General features: G+C 66.5%; 1 protein-coding gene across 6 annotated transcripts; it reads left to right on the top strand.

The window, feature by feature from the left end:
- The first annotated feature begins 2,324 nt into the window (after window positions 1–2,324).
- Window positions 2,325–17,504, top strand: MAP7D1 (MAP7 domain containing 1). 6 transcript variants are annotated; one of them, XM_074555437.1, is made up of 19 exons: window positions 2,787–2,978; window positions 8,422–8,616; window positions 8,659–9,255; window positions 9,356–9,424; window positions 10,196–10,359; window positions 10,672–10,786; window positions 12,687–12,797; window positions 14,177–14,299; window positions 14,423–14,565; window positions 14,668–14,801; window positions 14,897–15,276; window positions 15,353–15,527; window positions 15,593–15,752; window positions 16,000–16,104; window positions 16,225–16,278; window positions 16,380–16,437; window positions 16,519–16,636; window positions 16,715–16,905; window positions 16,979–17,504. In XM_074555437.1, exons 1-19 carry the CDS (start codon window positions 2,921–2,923, stop codon window positions 16,987–16,989), a joined length of 2,961 nt encoding a protein of 986 aa, XP_074411538.1. In that variant the 5' UTR covers window positions 2,787–2,920; the 3' UTR covers window positions 16,990–17,504. The 6 variants fall into 6 exon arrangements, with proteins under 6 accessions (XP_074411539.1, XP_074411540.1, XP_074411542.1 ...); XM_074555438.1 differs by lacking the exon at window positions 2,787–2,978 and adding an exon at window positions 2,325–2,467 and having other exon boundaries at window positions 8,422–9,255; XM_074555439.1 differs by lacking the exon at window positions 2,787–2,978 and adding an exon at window positions 2,474–2,609 and having other exon boundaries at window positions 8,422–9,255.
- The last annotated feature ends 22 nt before the right edge of the window (window positions 17,505–17,526 follow it).

Below are 17,526 nucleotides of genomic sequence, written 5' to 3'. Positions count from 1 at the left end.
AGGCCAGGATGCTGCAGGGAAGGGGGCAGTGGTTGGAGGGACGGAGCCCTGCGCTGGCCCCAGGGACAGATGCAGCCCTGCAGCAGCTCGGGGGCTGTGGAGCTGCGCTGGGATGTGATTCCGGCAGCAATGCTGGCGGGGAGCCGGAGCTGGGCAGGAACTCCTCCGGATGGTGTTGGAAGGCTGTGATCTCCTCCAGCCCCAAGGCCGGAGGCCAAGGTGGGGGCGGCGGGGAGCGCGTGGGGCTGCCCAGGCCTGACCCCATGACATCAGGACACTAATTACAGATGCGGCTTGGGATAATTACAGAGCAGGCGCGAGCTGCGGCAGGGCAGGGCACAGCCCGCTGTGGCTCAGCCCATTGCTGGCCCATTTGTCACTGACAGCCACAGGGGATTGTCCTGCAGCAGCTGAGATTTGCCATGGGCTGTGGTGTAGCCCCATGGCAGCGTGCTGGGGGTCTGGTTGTTGCCCTGACATGCTGCTGGAGATGGCTTCCTATTGCATCCATCCACCCCAGGACAGGACACAGGGACAGACACTCATCCCCAGGGTCCTGTTGGGTCACTGCCCCATGGCTAGAGGGAATCAGCTGCAGTGCTTTGGGGACAGGGATTCAGAGCAGCCCTTGTGGGTTGCCATATCAGAGCAGCAGGGTGGGAGCAGCCTGGGGCCAGGGCAAAGTCCTGGGGCTGAGGAGAGGGGTGGGAGCAGAGGGATAGGGAGCAGGTGGAAATGGGTGGGATGGGGTGTCCCACACAGTACTTTGCTCAGAAGTGTTGGCAGGGTTTGTTTGCCACCCTTATCCCTGTTTGCTCCCAGACTTGCACAGTGTCAGTTCCTGCTGGCAGGGCTGAGCTGTGGCTGGAGTTATCCTTTGACTTTGGGGTGCTGCTCCCTTTGGGTCCCTACAGTTGGTATCAGAGCCAGGTTTTGGGCCTGAGTGTGCAGCCCTCTGCCCAGACTGGCCCAACAGAGCCATGACAGTGTTGCATCCCATGCTGCAGGGCTGAGGAGCACAGGCAGTGCTGGGGCATGCAGCAGCCAGGGCTGGGTGCCGTGCTCATCATGAGCTCATCGGATTTTCCATCAGCTCAGGGAGGGCAGCTGTTCCCAGCACCACGGGAACGGCGGGGCAGGATCCAGGAACCCCAACACAGCGGGGCTCTGCCTGCAGCAGTGATTGATCAATCCCTGCTTGTATAAGCCCATCGACTTGGTCTGGTGTGGCATTCATGAGCCCTCTCATGCTGCACTGTTGGACGAGGGTCACAGACCCTGTACACCCATGGTTGCCCCTTCCTCACCTCAGTCAGCTCCAGCCTGACCCCACTGTGGGGAGAAGGACCATGGACGTGGCTGGATCCAGTGCCAGGCTGTCCCAGAGCCCTGAGATGCTCATCTTCTCCAGGTGATGCTGTGGGACCTACAGGCAAAGAGGCTTTGGAAACCACCCATAGTCATCCTTGGAGCATGTCATGGAGTGGCTCCAGTCCCCTTCTGCCAGATTCCATGTGTGCCATGGAAATACAGAGCTGTGGGGCTGCTGCAGCCCCTTGGAGGCTCAGCCATCCAACATTGTGAGCAGGGCTGTACCCCTTTCCTGTCCCAGGGCATTTCCTGGCTTTGTGGGTTCGTTGGGACATTGCTCTCCCTCTATCCTCCTGGGGTGCCCATGGCTGCTTGGCCACGCAGCATTCCCTGCTGGGGAGTCAGCTGGCAGGTGAGGCTCTGGGAGTTTCAGGAAGCCTCTGCTCTGTCTGAGCCAGGTGAGAGGGTGTAGGGCTACAGGCTGTAGGAGGGTGATGATTTTAGGGTGATTTGGGGTGTAGGGCTACCCCTGCAGCATCACAGAGTGGGGCCGCCCCGTCTGCTGAGGAGCTCCTCATCCCTGACTCAGGGGAATGCACTTCCAAGGAAAAGGGCTGGGATTTCGGTAAACCTGTTTGCCTGGTAGGTAAGGGAGGATGAGTGGCAGGGGATCTCCTGGCCTGGGGTGACATCATCCCCAAACCAGGCATCTCTGATGGGTGCTGCCCGCAGATAACTAACTTTGTTCATCCACACACCCAGAGACGGGCACTCTGCGGGATGCCTGCAGCAGGCTGGCCACGAGGCGGACAAGGACATGTCCCTGCCTCCCGGTGCCCCTGCAGCGCCTGGAGCCGTGCTCCTTCCACTGCTGGTGCTGCCCACTCGTCCCTACCCCGGCCGTGCCGCTGCATTCCGGTCCAAGCAGGCCCCAAAGGGGTTCCAGCGCGGAGCGGGGGCCGCTGCTGCTGCCCGGGGAGCGGGAGAGGCCCCTGTTGTGTGCCGGTTACCGGGGCAGGGTGGGATGTGGGATGTGGGATGTGGGATGCGGGCGGGGGGAAGCCCCGCCAGCGGAGGCGGCTGCTGGCGGTGACTAAGGCTCACGTGTGCCGGGGAGCGGGGGAGCAGCAGCTCCGAGGCCTCTCCAACAGCTGAGGTGGGGCTCGGAAACGGGAAATCGGTGTCTTTTTGGGGTGCCTGAGGCTGGGGCAGCCGCTCCGGGTGGTGCTGGCTGTGCATCGCCCTGCTGCTCGGGGCGGGGCGTGTTTGCTTCGCGCGTGACCGGAGCATCTTAAAATGTGTGTGCGAGCCCCAAAATCTCGGAGAGCAGGGGCTGGAGGCGGGCAGTGGCCGAGCAGAGCTGGGGGATGCTGAGCGCTGCGGGGACAGGCCCGAGGCGGGGGTGACGGGCGCGGGGTCCCAGCAGCGGCTGCGGGAGGAGCGGCGCCGGCCCGGGGCTGCGGGGCCGCGTCTGGAGCCGGGGCGAGGCGGAGCATCGCCCGGCCGCTCCCCCCGGCCGGGGCCGCGGGGCCGGGGCGGGGAGCGCCGAGCGTCCTCCCCCGCGGGCCGGGGGGAGCGGGGCTGGGCCAGCCCCTGCGCCTGCCGCGCCATGGAGCGGAGCTGCGCCGGGCGGGAGCCGCAGCCCCGGCCCCAGCCCCAGCCCCTCGGTAAGGATCCGCGGCGGCGGCGGCGCCGGTACCGGCTCCGGGGGGTGCCCGGGCCCCCTCCCGCACCGCGGGGCCGCAGGGAGTGGGGCTGCGGGTGCGGCCCGGGGCTGCGGGGTCTGCCGGGGGTGCGGGATGCGGCCCGCCGTGCTGGCGGAGATGCGGCGGCCGGGGGAGCGGAATGCGGCGGAGCGGAGCGGAGCGGGGCGGCGGCCCGGGGAGCTGGGGGGGGCGAGGGGGGGGAACGCACTGCCGGGGCCGGGGCGGCTTCTCTGGAGGGACAAAGCCCGGGCACGGCCCTTCCATCTTGGGGAGGGCCGGAGCGGCCCCGGCCCCGCCGCCGGGGGGGTGCAGCGGGGCTGCCCTTGGGAAGGGCCGGGGGTGGCGGCGCCGGCGCCGCCCCGGCTCGTCCCCGCCGGCCGGTGGGCGATGCCCGCGGTGGGAGGCACCCGCTGCCCCCCTCCCCGCCGCGTGGGCTCGCGGCTCGTCCCGGCAGGGCCGGTCCCGCTGCCCCGGGATGAACCGGGCAGGGCGGCGGCGGCGGCGGGGCCGCGCTCGGGGCCGGGGTTGGCGCTGCCTCTCGGGGCTCCAGCGCAGCGCTCGCTGTGACTAAGCAGAGCTCCGCGGAGCCGCTTCCCACCGCGGGAGGAAGAGGAGAGGCGGCTCCCCTCCCCCTCGGCCCCAGCGCTCCATCGCCCGGGCCCGCGGACAGGGAGGGAGGGATGGCTGCGGCTCCCGGCGATGCTGGAAACCGGCGGCTCCCGCACCAGCCGGCCGCGGGTCCTGCCATCGCTGCCCGAAGGACGCGTCCTGCGCCAGACATGTTGTCTGAGTCCCGCTGTCTGTCCCCGCCGCCTTCCCGCCCGCCCTGGCCTGCCCGCTCGATGCTGTGGCGGCCCGGGGACCAGGGCTGGCTGCTCCCGGCCACCCTGTGGGTCACTGGCTGCTCTCCCGTGAGCACAGAATGGAGCTGAAGCAGCACGGGCGGTTTTGCGCCATGTCCTCCTTCAGGGACCATCCCTGCCCTGTCCCGTGTGGGTGACCTGCATGACTGGGCAGCCCGGGCTGCTTCCTGTCCTGCTGTCCTGATGTCGGAGCCACCAGCAGGGACGGGATTTCACTCAAGGGACCAGGACCCACCATGTGCGGGGCAGCCAGTGGCACCGGAGGCCAGAAACTCCTGAAGGGCAGCCAGGGCAGGGTGTGACCTGCGGAGCTGCCCAGGTGGGCAGAGCGATGCAGTGCATATAGGGACGAGCACCAAGGCAGGGAGCAGGCATAGGTTTGTCCTTATCCAGGTTTCCCCCAGCTTCTCCAGCCCTTCTCCCTTGGCACGGAGGAGAGGGAGGGCGAGCTGGTTGCCCGCCAGTGCCGTGTTTGGGAGCAGCAGCTCGGGAGTTCTCCCAGCGCGGGAGCCGCTGCTGCGAAACCGTCAGAGCAACGTGATGCGACGTGCAGAGCGGTGATGTGACAGTCCCGTGGTGCCATGTCCAAAATAGTTAGCACAGCTCTCGCTCCTTGGAGGGCTCTGAGCAGGGTCGGGCAGCCCCACAGGCAGCCTGCTGGGAACAGAGCTGGATCCTGCACGGCCCCAGCCCTGGTAGGTGCCACATCCGTGTTGTGAGGCACAGGACCTGTTCTTTGGGGGTGCTGACCTGCTCCCCAAGGGGCTGGATGCTGGCAGGCTCGGAGCCCCATGCCCTGCCTTCCAGCCAGGTTTCTGTTTCCCAGCATGATGCTAGCAGACAGGTTTTCGGGAGCGCGCCTGGGCTGGCTGCCCTGGGCACTGGTGGCGCCGCATGGGTCGCCCCAAGGACGAGGGCACCTCCTGTCGCCACTGCTGGTGTGCCAGATGGATGGTGGGCAGGTGTTCCTGCCCCTGCCCTCGGGCTGTTTGGGCTTGCACTGTGACCACAGCCACGGTTTGCTCTGGGGGTGCTGGGGCAGCTGCAGCTCCAGCTCTTTCCTTCGTGTGTGTTTTAAACCCTGGAAACCCCCTGGCTCTGGCCTTGCTCTCGCCACGAGATCCCAAGTTCCCCTTGCTGCTCTCCAGCTCGGCACGTCACTGCTGGCTCTGGGAGCTCAGTGACCCCTGTCCTGGCCCAGGGGCTGGTGCAGTTCCCCCATGGCTGCCCCCATACCCCTATCCCAGAGCCTTGGCAGCACAGAAACCCCGGGAAGGGAGGCTGGATATGCCTCTTTCTCCTGCCTGGCACCTGGGGCCCTACTGCCTGTCCCCTCCTGCCCTGCCCCAGCCTGTCCCTCAGAGCAGGGCTGTGGGCACTGGTGGGGCACTGTGGCTGAAGCCTGGCAGCTGCCAGCTGTGTTTCACTGGCTCCAAGGTGGCGGGGAGAGGAGCCAGCCATGGGCGACAGTGCCCGTGTGCCTGGGGACAGGCTGCAGGTGGCTGTCCCCGCTGAGGACAGGGTGTCATTGCTGATGGTGGCTGCCAGGGTGGCACTGGGCACCCCTGAGGCGTGGGCTGCTGGCATTGCCCATATCTCCCTGCCCAGGCATGTGAGCCAGCACTGAGGCTGCGTGTCAGTGCTGAATAGTGGGGATGTGTTGGGAATGTGCTGTGGACGTTCCAGGGATGTGTCAGGAGCACTTGCTCACTGTCCCTGTCATCCAGGTGTGGGGGTTGCTGCAGCACAGGATATCCCAGGAGCTGGGTGGGACAGGGCAGGGCTCAGCCCCAAGGCACGTCTGGGTGTTGAGCCGGAGGTTGGATCAGGGGCAGCACTGGGGCTTGGAGCACCCTCAGGGCTTGGAGCATCCTGGTGCATGCCACAGTGCTCTGGTGGCCTCAGGCAGAGTGGACACCGGCACAGAGCCATCCCTGCTCTGTGGCCACGGCTGCCTTCCTGCTCTGCACCAGGACCTGCTGGCAAGGAGAGACTCAGGAACCCATCCCCATGGGGCTGCTGTCAAGGCAGGGGAGGCAGCTGGGAACAGCTGCACCAGGGAGGGCCTGAGGGTGCATTGCACACATGGATGTCCCCAGGGCTGTGGGGAGCAGCCCTGCAGGGCCAGCAGTGGCTCTTTGGGCTGGCCTCAGGGTCTTGTCCTTGGCACAGCAGTGATGTGCAATGGCCAGGCTGGCTGGGCACTGTGACACCGGCACCTCTGTGTGGCTTTCACTGCTCAGCAATGACCTCCAGTGCACCATCAGCCCTGCTGATGCCCCCTGACCTGCTGGGCACTGCACATGGAGCTGCCTGTGGCTGCCCTGGCTGTGCTGCAGAGCAGGAACACAAGGATCCGGAGCTGAGGGGAGCTGAGGTGACACCGGGTGCTGCCCCCCCGTCCTTTTGGGCAGTGCCCTGCAGGGACAGTTAACGAGGGCCGCTGGTCCGAGCAGCGCCCGCGGGCCTCGATGTGCTCTCGCTTCACGGCACCGGGATCTGCCTGCGCCTGGCTGAGCATCCCCGGCCATGTGCAGGCCAAGGAGCCGCGCTCCACCGGGCGCTGCCGCGCTGGAGGTGCCGCTGGTGGCACCAGTGCCAAAGGCACCCATGGGAGGGCAGGACGGGCTGGGTGATGCGGCATTGAGGGCAGCACCGTGGGGCTGGGTGCTGCAGGGCAGCCGTGCCTGCGTGTCTGGGGGGACGGGAGCTAATCCGTGTGGAATGCCCCGGCCGGGGGAGAGGGGACGCCCGCGCCGCCTGGGCGCAGGCAGCGTTGGGTTTCAGGGCAGCTGCCGTGCTGGAGCAGCGACAGGGACAGATGGTGGCAGGGCTGGCCCTGCCCCACCTTGGGGGGCTTGGCCGTGCCCACAGCCCTGCCCTGGCCACAGGTGCTGTTGTCTCTCTGGCCATGGGGCAGGGCTGCCCAGGGCTCTGTGCCTGGCTGTGTGGAGTGGCAGGAGGCACCCACTGTCCCCTGCCAGTGCTTCCCACACGCCCAGGGCTCTCTGAGGTATTTCCATCTGCTCAGGGGATCAGCCTGGCCTTGATGCTTTCACACTCTGTGGGCAGCACTTGGCTGTGCCACCATAGTGGTCACCCCTCCCAGCTGGTACACACGCAGTGACACTGCAGGTGCCATCCCGGGATCTGGCACCTGGGGGCTGCCAGGCCCTGCTGCCTGTGGCTGCCCATCTGAGGCAGCCCTGGGGGGACAGAGCAGGGCAGCCCCCAGTCCCAGCCCCTCACCAGACCGATGGCTGCCTCGCAGGGTGCAGTGCTGGGGACATGGGATGTGCAGGATCGGGGCCAGGGGATGGGCTGGCTTCCTGCAGCACTAAATACCCGGAAGGTCTGCGGGGGGGCCGGGGCTGCCTGTGTCCCCACGGAGTCCAGGGTGGGGCACTGCCCTGCCCTGGGGGCTGCAGCAGCACCCCCAGCCCCTCTCCAGGGACCAGGGGAGCCAGGGTGTGCTCATGCTGTCAGTGCAGGAGGCTGGCAGTGCCCAGTGCCTGTTTGGGCAGCCTGGGCTGACCCTGGCTTGGAGCACTGCAGCGTGGGATGGGCGAGGAGCGGCGCCGGCTGTGTTTGCAGAGCCCACACTTTGCCCCTCGCTGAGGGCTGTGGAGAGCTCTGCAAACATGGCTGAGCCGTGTGTGACATCAGCTGGTGGTGGCTGCTGGTCACTGGGGTTCTGCCGTCCCCCCCTGGAGCCAGGGGCTCGCTGCAGTGGTGTCCATGGGGCTGGAACTGTGTGTCCTGGGGTGGGTCTGGCATCATCCTGGCCAGGAGTGACAGTGCTGCCACTGCATGGGGGTTGGAGTTGGGATCCTGGCAAGTACTGAAGGGTTTGTTTGCAGAGGGCTGATAATGGGGGCTGGGGGAGTCACCACCACCGTTGTCACTGTGGACACTCCCGACACCACTTCTACAGAGGGCACGTGCCATGGCACTGCCAGGTGCTGGCACCGCGTTGGGCTGTGCTCAGGGTGCCCAAGGGTCACCCAGAACGGGGACATCCCCCAGGCTGCCAGCCCCACGCGGGGAGGGGGCTCTGTCTGGCAGCCTGGTGTGCATTCCTGGGCCATGAGTTCATGGCTGCGGGTCCGTGGGGGCCACGGGCTGTCAGGGCTGTCACGGTGACGTCAGGCCAGGCCCGCGCCCATCCTGCCTCCGGCCGCGCCGCAGAGGCCTCGACATCCTCGTCCCCTGGGGATAGTGGCAGGGGACTCTGTGGGTCCCTGGGGGTCTCTGGCCCCGTGTCCCCCCACGAGTGGCAGCTGCCAGGGGATGAAGGGCAGCTTTGTGGTGGCAGTGCCTGGCAGAGCCCGGCTGTCCCTCTGTGCATTGTGTGCCCAGCGCCTGGCACCCAGCATTGGGGCAACAGCAGCAGGGCTGAGGTGGGGTCCCACTGCCCTCCCCAGCCTTGCTCCTGAGGGCTGTGTTTGGGGGGACAGGGCTGTGTCCCCTGAGGGGAGGATGGGTCTTCCACAGGCTTCCCCAGCTGAGTGACCTTGTGCTCTGCTCTGTCCCTCTTGCAGGGAAGCCGCCATCCCCGATGGGAGACAGCGTCCCCCCACCCTCCGTGCCACCCCCTGCGCCTGGGGGTGCCCTGCAGGGAGAGCGCAGCTTCCCCCAGCATGGCCGACCTGGCCCTCCGGATGTCATCCCCTCAGAAAAGACCGTCCCACCCGTCCCTGCAACCATCACTCCCTCTGAGAAGAAGATTGTCCCACCTGTCCCTGCAGCCATCAGCCCCTCTGAGAAGATTGTCCCACCCGTCCCTGTAACCATCACTCCCTCTGAGAAGAAGATTGTCCCACCCGTCCCTGCAGCCATCAGCCCCTCTGAGAAAATTGTCCCATCCATCCCTACAGCCATCACTCCCTCTGAGAAGATCACCTCGCCCGTCCCTGCAGCCGTGCCCCCCTCCCATCAGCCCGTGTGCCCCCCAGCTGTGATGCCTTCCTCTGACAGCAGCCCTCTGCAGCGTGACCGACCTGGCGCTCCAGCCATGGCACTGCCAGCACAGCCCGTGTCCCCCAGCCCTGCCACTACGGTCCCCTCAGCACAGAGTGTTCCCCCCCGGGGTGACCAGTCCCCCCCTGGACCCCCCAAGCTGCCGGGGATGGAGCACCCCAAGGAAGAGGCGCTGTCCCACCCCCCTGGCCAGCCTGTCCCTGCCCACGCTGCTGCCCCGTGCTCTGTGGAGACCCTGCCCGTTGGGAGCCAGCCCCCAGCCCCAGCTGCCACCGAGGGGGCCCCTCCTGATGCCAAGAGCTCCCTGGGTGCCACAGCTGGGCCCTCAAAGGACGTGAGCCCCCGGAGCAGCCGCCCTTCAGCATCTCCTGCCGCCAGCCCCCGGCCCAAGCAAGGTGGGTGCCAGGAGGTTGTGGTGCTCCAGTGATGCTGCACCCGGTGGGCACAGTGCCTGGTGGGGCTCGGCACTATCCTGATGGTGTTTCCCCTCTGCAGATGCCCAGAAAGCCCAGGCAAGGCACAAGCAGGCGAAGGAGCGGCGCGAGGAACGGGCCAAGTACCTGGGTATGGAGCTGGGAGGGAAAGTGCGTGGTGGGGGGGGAGGCAGGGGCTAAGGAGCTTTGCTGGGTCATGGGCAATCCCATTAGCTGTGGTGAGCTGAGCCTGGGTGTGAACTGCAGTGCTGGCAGCTCTGCCCACCAGGCACACCGCTGATTCCCTGGCACACCGCTGACCCCTGGGCACACCACTGACCCCTGGGCACACCACTGACCCCCGGGCACACCACTGACCCCCAGGCACTCTGCTGTCCCCCAGACATGCTGCTGACCCCCAGGCACACTGCTGACCCTCCAGCACACCACTGACCCCCAGGCACTCTGCTGACCCCTCAGATCACCACTGACCCCCAAGCACTCTGCTGACCCCCACGCATGCTGCTGACCCCCCAGCACACACTGTTGCTCCCTGCAGGTGCCACCAGCCCTGATCCCTGGCTCTGCCATGTGCAGGCAGCCCCAGCAGCCCCGCAGTGGCTCGGGGCAGCGGGCGAGCAGGGCCCCTGCGCCGAGCATGGGGCCTCCTTGTCCCCGCGCTCTTTCCACCCTCATTCCCCCATTGTTCGCCGCGCGCCTCGGCGGGCTCCCGGCGGGCTCCCGGCCTTCCTTTTGTCCTGGCCCAAACCCCTCCCTCGCCGGCCGGCCCTGATGCTGCCTGCCCTGCCTGCCCCGGCCGCAGCCGGCCCGTGGCCCCACGCCACCCGCATGGGCACGCGGTCCCAGCACGGCGCTGCCCGGGGCTGTGCCCCCGGTGCCACCCCGCTGCTGTCCTCCGCAGCTGCCAAGCGGGTGCTGTGGCTGGAGAAGGAGGAGAAGGCGCGGCTGCTGCGGGAGAAGCAGCTGGAGGAGAGGCGCAAGCGGCTGGAGGAGCAGCGGCTGCGGGCGGAGAAGCGCCGGGCGGTGCTGGAGGAGCGGCAGAGGCAGAAGCTGGAGAAGAATAAGGTGGGGATGGGGATGGGTGTCAGGGGGCTGGGGTGGCACGTGGGATGCAATGCCTGAGGAGTTCTCATGGCTCCAGCAGCCCTTCAGGAGATGCTGCTTTGGGAGGTGCCCACTGTACCCATCCTCTGCTGTCCCTCCTTCCTGTGCTGTGCCCAGCTTCTCAGCACATGTGCCGTGGCCAGGGCAGGCATCACTGTCCTGTCCCCCTCCAAGCACCCCAATCTCTGCCATGGCCTCATGCTGGGGGCTCTGGCTGGCCCCAGCCCTGCTCCCTCAGCTGCTGGGCTCAGCCTGTCCCTCTCCCTCGGGCAGGAGCGCTACGAGGCAGCGATCCAGCGGTCGGTCAAGAAGACGTGGGCAGAGATCCGGCAGCAGCGGTGGTCCTGGGCTGGGGCCCTGCACCACGGCTCCCCCGCACACAAGGATGGTGAGTGCTGGGCTGGGCACAGGCACCTGGGCACCCTGGGGCAGCTGGGCATCTCTCTGCCAGCCCTCAAAGCCAGCTCAGCCCCACTTGGTGGGCTGGGCACAGGTACCTGGGGACCCTGTGGCTCTGACTGCCATGGGGGCAGCTGGGCATCTCTCTGCCAGCCCTCAAAGCCAGCTCAGCCCCACTTGGTGGGGCATGCTGCCGTCACTCTGGGCTGTGCTGGGGACTGATGGGGTCCCGTGGCTGTTCCCTGCTCCTGTGGGGCTGGGTGTAAGCTGGAGGCTGTGTTTCACAGTCCCTGTTCCACTCAGAGACCTGCCTGGGGGCAGCCCTGGCTGCCTCAGCATGCCATGGCCATGCTGCCAGGCCATGACTCCACAGGTGTCCAGCAGCTGTGAAGAGCCCCTGGCCCCAGGGGTTATGGGGCTGCACGAGGCCTCTGCAGGTTCTGGTTGGGTCTGTGCTGTGGCGTGTCCCCTTGTCCCCCAGCTGGGTGGGGACTGTGCTTGGCCCCTCCAGGTCTGGTATTGACGTGACTGTGGCTGCATGTGTGGCTGCAGAAGCTGGTCCTGCTCTGTGGGGGCTTCCTGGGGACATCCTGAATGATTCAGCAGTTGGACAAGTGGAGGTCTCCACTGTCCCCTGACTGCTGTGCTGTGCTGGCAGGTGCCAGCACTGTCTGGCATGGATGGTGACATAGGGGAGAGTGCTGAGAGGAACTGTCTGGCCTTCTCGTGCCATGGGACAGCTGTGGTGGCCCTGGCTGTACCTGGCTAAGTTGTGTACAGGTGTTGTGTTCCTGGCTGTACCTGGCCAAGTTGTGTACAGGTGTTGTGTTCCTGGCTGTACCTGGCCAGGCTGTGTACAGGTTCCTGGCTGTACCTGGCCAGGCTGTGTGTACTATCAGGTGTACTGCCAGGCTGTGTGCACTGGCACCGTGTGCCCAGTGCCATGTGTGTTCAGGTGTTGCGTGCCCGGCTGTACCTGGCTGGGCTGTGTGTACAGGCTCCACGTTCTGGGTACACCTGTCTCGGTGCCATGTGTGCCACTGTGGATTGTGGCACACTCAGGGTGTCTCTGGTGCAGCACCTGGCAGGGTCTGGCAAGGGGACACCCTCATCTACCACTTCCCATCGGGATGTGCTGCTGGAGCTGCTGCCAGCTTCACTCACCAATCTCCCATCTCCACCAACCCTGAGCTTCCCTGGCTGTTTGTCCAGAGCAGCCAGGCAGGGTGGGGAGATCCCAGCTACCTGTGGGGGTGCTGCCAGCCACCAGCCCTGTCCTGGCAGTGCCATAGTGACCCAGCACCGGTGTGATGTTGTCTCTGTCTGTCTGGACCTGCTGTCCTCGCCCTGTTCCCCCAGGGTGGATGCTCGCCTGGTGCTGCCGAGGTCCCCGGCCACCCACTCCTGATTCCCAGAACTGTGTTTGGGAAAATTGTTATTGCAGGGCCTGGGAGCTGCCCTGGCTCTCTGAGGACGAGATTCCTGCATGATCCCAGCATGACCCTGCAGGGTTCAGACGCTGCCATACTGAATGCCAGTGCTGTGTGTCGTGTCCCCAGACACCAGTGTCTCCTCTGGCCCCACTCTGTGCCATGTCACTGGATTCCAGCATCTCCTCTCCCACTCTGTGCCGTGTCCCCAGACTCCAGCATATCCTCTCACATTTTGTGTTGTGTCCCTGGATTCCAGCATCTCCTGCCCCACTCTGTACCATGTCCCTGGATTCCAGCATCTCCTGTCCCATTCTGTGCTGTGTCCCTGGACTCCAGCATCTCCCCTGGTCGTTCCACTTGTGCCCCAGTGCCCTGGCACGTCCGTGCATGCTGCATGTGGGGGGCCTGGCCCCGGCCCCGGGACCTTAATGCCCTTGTGTCTTTTCCCTCCTCCAGGTGCGAGCCGGTGCTCGGTGTCCGCTGTAAACCTCCCCAAACACGTCGACTCTATAATCAACAAGCGGCTCTCCAAATCCTCCGCCACCCTCTGGAACTCTCCCAGTAGAAGTAAGAGCCCTTTGCGTTTGCCCCAGCGCAGGGGGCACAGCCAGGCCCCCGCCCAGTGCTGGGGACCCCCAATGCCGGGGACCCCCAATGCCAGGGTCCCCCATGCCCAGGTGCCCGCGGAGAGAGGAGAAGCCGTTTGCTGTTTGGGGGAGGAGGCTGGAACCGCCCGGTGGCTCCTTGAGGCTGTGTGGGCTGGGAGGAGAAGGAAGAGGAGGAGGAGGAGGAATGGCAGCCCCATGGGGCGCCAGGATGAGATGGGAGCTTGGCTCCCTGCCCCAGGACAGCTCTGGTGGGTGCTGGTGCAGCCACAGAGGGGCTGCCTGTCACCTGCCCTCCTGGGGCTGGGCACAGTGCCAGTGCCCCCTCAGGCTCCTGGGTGCCACAGAGCTCTGTGGCCATGGTGCTGCAAGGTCATCCTGGCCCTGGGAGCGCTGCCCAGGGCTGCAGCCATGCCAGATGGATGTGTCCAACAGAGGGATGTGTCCAGTGCTGTTGTGTTTCGGGGTTGCCTGGCGATGGGCGCCTTCCCGGACGGGTATAAATAGCCAGAGCAGCTGACGCCGGTGGCTGTGGTGACGCAGGCAGCTCCCACCACCCTGTGTGGGGCTCAGCCCAGGGACAGGCACCTGGGGGCTGTCAGCACTGCCCCGGTGGGAGCAGCATCTCCCTGGGCCCGTGCCAGACCCGCTGCCACCCTGTCCCCCTGCAGCGTCCGTGGCTCTGTGCTCTCCCCTCCCAGCAGCTGGTGCTGCCCCTGGCCTGGTGCCCAGTGGAGAGGGGCAGAGGGGCCCTGTCTCCATGGGGGGTTTCCATGCGCCACAGGGTGTTTGGTGATGTGTGCTCAGCTTGGTGCCCAGCTGAGCCAGCTGTGTGGCCAGCCATCGCCGTTCCATGGGTGCTGTAATCCCGGCCTGGTGATTTAGCAGAGCTCCCGTGGGATGAGGGCACACTGTGGTGTCCCCCGGGCAGCTGGCACATGCCAGGGCCTTGCTCACACAGGGCAGGGGCACAGAAGGGTGCCATTGCTGGGCACAAGGAGAGGGCAGAGCAGGGGGGCTGCTGTCACCAGGGTGAGACCCGGCACCACTGGTACACGGTGACTGCGGTGTCCACAGGACACAAGGGCACCGTTGTCGTCATGCCACAGCGCCGTCCACAGACACCCACACCCACCCACAGGCACGGCCCTTCATCCTGCTCAGCTCTGTGGGGCCGTGGGGACCCCTCCCCAGCACGGCCAAGCTCTGGGCACTCCTGGAACTGTGCATGCACCGTGGTATCGCTGCAGACACACCACTGCTCCCTCCCAGCGGCGGCTGTGAGGGCAGGACTGCAGTCTGGAGCTTTGTGGTGCACTAATGGCCCCTTTCCCTCCCCAGACCGGAGCTTGCAGCTGAGCCCATGGGAGAGCAGCATCGTGGACCGGCTGATGACGCCCACCCTGTCGTTCCTGGCGCGCAGCCGGAGCGCCGTGACGCTGGCTGGCAATGGCAAGGAGCAGGGTGAGCCCCAGGGGTCAGGGACACGCAGCTCCTGGCACAGGCAACCAGAATGAGGGAGGCTGGAGTCAGTGGGCAGTTGGCATTGGTGCCAGCTCCATCCTGACTCTGCTCACTCTCCCTCAGTGCCTGTGTGCCCCCGCTCAGCCTCCGCCAGCCCCCTCAGCCCCTGCCACAACCACCGCCTGCCGCACCGCTGCTGGGAGCGCCGGAAGGCGGCCGCCGCCAGCCCCGACGTGACACCGCGCCGCAGGACCGAGCCCTCGCCCGTGAGTGCCACCTCCCCGGGGTGCCAGGGCAGCTGTGGGGCATGGCGTGGCTTCCACCCAAGCCCAGCACTGACGCCATCTGTCTGTCCTTGGCCGGAGCAGAAGAAGAAGGAGAAGAAGGAGAAGGATCAGGAGAATGCCAAGGAGCGCAGCGCCCTGTCCCGCGAGCGCAGCCTCAGGAAGCGGCAGTCACTGCCGGCGGCACAGCCCCGGCTCCTGCCTGCGGCTGACAGCAGGTCGGGACCCCCACCCTCCCTGAGGCTTCCCAGCCCCTGACCCCACCCGAGGGCTGCCCCAGCCCCACTAACACTGCCTCTTGCTCTGTTTGCAGCCCTGGCCCCAAGAACCGTACCTCATCCCCTGCCGCGCCCAAGAACCGTCCTTCATCCCCTGCCACCCCCAAGAACCGTCCTTCATCCCCTGCCACCCCCAAGAACCGTCCCTCGTCCCCTGCCACTCCCAAGAACCGTCCCTCGTCCCCTGCCACCCCCAAGGCCCGCCCGGCATCCCCCAGCCCAGCCCTCAGCTCTCCCCACAAGCCACCCCTGCCTCGAAGCGTCCATTCCTCCCCCAAGGTGCGGGCCAGGGCTCGGGAGGAGCGGGGGGAGCAGGAGGGCCAGGCCAAGACACGGGAGAGGAAGGAGGAGGAGCGGGGTCCGGCACCCCCAGCCCTTCCTGAGCCCTCCAAGGTGCCCTCAGAGGCGACAGCAGGTGGGTACAGCATCACCAGGGAAGCTGCAGGGCTGGGAGAAGCCAGAGCAGCCCTGACACTGCCTGTCTCCCCCAGGCCCCCCAGTCCCTGCAGCACCCGGCCCTGTGCCAGCCAGCCCCCCAGCCAGACCTCCCGCTGGCACCACGGACCGGGAGGAGGCTGCCCGGCTGTTGGCAGAGAAACGCCGCCAGGCCCGGGAGCAGCGGGAGCGGGAGGAGCGGGAGCGCCGGGAGCAGGAGGAGCAGGAGAGGTGGGTGTTGTCCCCTTGGCCCCCAGCCCCGCGCTCCTGCCGTGCTCAGGGCTCCCTCCCCGCAGGCGGGCGCAGGAGGAGCGGGCACAGCGGGCGGCCGAGGAGCAGAGCCGGAGGGAGGCCCTGGCACGGCAGCGGGAGGAGGAGCGGCGGCTGCAGGAGGAACGAGAGGCCCAGGAGAGAGCCCGGGCTGAGCGAGAGGAGGTGGAGCGGCTGCAGAGACAGGTGGGGGTGACACAGTGTGAGGGAAAGGGGCTGCAGGAGTGGGGGACAAAGGCAGGGATGGAGGAGGAAGGTGGGGATGTTCTGCTGTGATTCACTCTGGTGAGAACCAGCCCCTCAAGGCTCAGGGTGGCAGGAGGGAACATGGGACAGGGCTGTGCTGAACTGTCCGGGCAGCACATCCCCACAGTCCCTGCCCCATCCCTTTCCCCCATCACATCTCATCCCTTCCTGCCCTGCTGTGGCACAGAAGGAAGAGGCCGAGGCGCGGGCACGCGAAGAGGCTGAGCGGCAGCGCCTGGAGAGGGAGAAGCACTTCCAGCGTGAGGAGCAGGAGCGGCTGGAGAGGAAGAAGGTGAGGCTGGGGGGCATCTCCAGGCATGGGGCACGGCAGGTTTTTCCCTGGAAGGGATCCTGCCTGCCTGGGGCAGGTCTGGGTGGTCAGGGCCGTGTGTGAGTCCCTGTGTGACCGCAGCGCCTGGAGGAGATCATGAAGAGGACGCGCAAGTCGGACGCAGCAGACACCAAGGTGGGAGCCTGTCCCCTGTCCTGGGGCACTGGGGACTTGGGCACTTGACAGAGCCCTCCTGCCCCTGCCTGCAGCCCCTCACAGCTCTCCTGTCCCTGCAGAAAAAGGACGACAAGAAGGTGGTGAACGGGAAAGCAGCCCAACAGGAAGATGTCCCAGGTGTGTGGACAGCCCGGGCTGCTCCCCCTGGCCATGCTCTGGCCTGGGCCATGGCTGAGCCGGGTTCTGCCTTGTCCTCAGGCCGTGAGAAGCACCTGGGGCCAATCCCCAAGGCAGAGGAGCTCCCAGAGATGGAGACCCCAAGTGCAGGGACGCCGGGGGGAACGAAGGGCTTGGTGGGCGAGGGGCTGCAGCCAAGGTGAGACACCGTGGGTACACTGGGGGGAAGCTGGGGGGTGGCAGGGCCGGGGCTGAGCCCAGCCCTCCCATCCCGCAGCTCCAAGGAGGCAGCAGCCCTGGTGAACGGCGTGCAGCCCGGCAAGCACGAGAACGGCTTCTCGGGCAGTGAGGGCTCCAAGGAGCTGCGGGATCTCTCCCACCATGGTGGCAGCCCCGGCAGCATCATTCCCTTCGGCGACAAGGAGCCCTTCCTCAAGCAGGCCGTGGTGAAGCCGCCGCAGGTGACAGGTGAGCAGCAGGAGGGGTGTGGGGGGACGCTGCTGTGAGCACCCCAAGCTCACAGCGCTCTCCCCACCCACAGAAGTGCTGTGAGGGCCTGGCTGATGTCCCCAGGAGCCAGTGCCTGTGCCCTGACCCCGGTGGCCCACGCAGATCTGTAGCTGTCGTCACAACACGAGCCTCGCTGCTCCTCCCGGGCGCCCGGGGGCTGCAGGGCCCCAGCGAGGATGCCTGGCTCCTCTCTTTGTTCTCGTTTTTATTTCGTTTTGTTGGTTTTTTTTTTATTTTAAATATGCACCTTATCAGACTGACAGCCCACCCTCGCAGCCCGCTGGAGCCGCCCCAGACGTGTGGTGTAATGATGTAGTTATTTAACTCGCTGGGTACAACGTCTGTGAATACTGTAAATAGAGCCGGCCGGGCGTGGGGATGCTCTGGGGGGCTCGGGGCTGGGGGGAAGCCGTGTCACAGCTCCCGGTGCCCACGTTCCCCCGCATGTCCGTGTGTCCAGTGTCCCCGGGCCCGGCCGGCACCACGCTGCTCTGTGCCCTTGTGACAGTGTTATGCATCCAGACAACCTTTGACAACAATTAAAAGTGGACAATGCCCTCGGTGTGCCTCTTTGTGTCC

The sequence above is a fragment of the Zonotrichia albicollis genome, chromosome 20, assembly GCF_047830755.1.
Source record: "Zonotrichia albicollis isolate bZonAlb1 chromosome 20, bZonAlb1.hap1, whole genome shotgun sequence".
Classification (NCBI taxonomy): domain Eukaryota; kingdom Metazoa; phylum Chordata; class Aves; order Passeriformes; family Passerellidae; genus Zonotrichia; species Zonotrichia albicollis.
The sequence above is the reverse complement of the archived record's forward strand: the minus strand, read 5'-3'. Positions and strand labels throughout refer to the sequence as shown.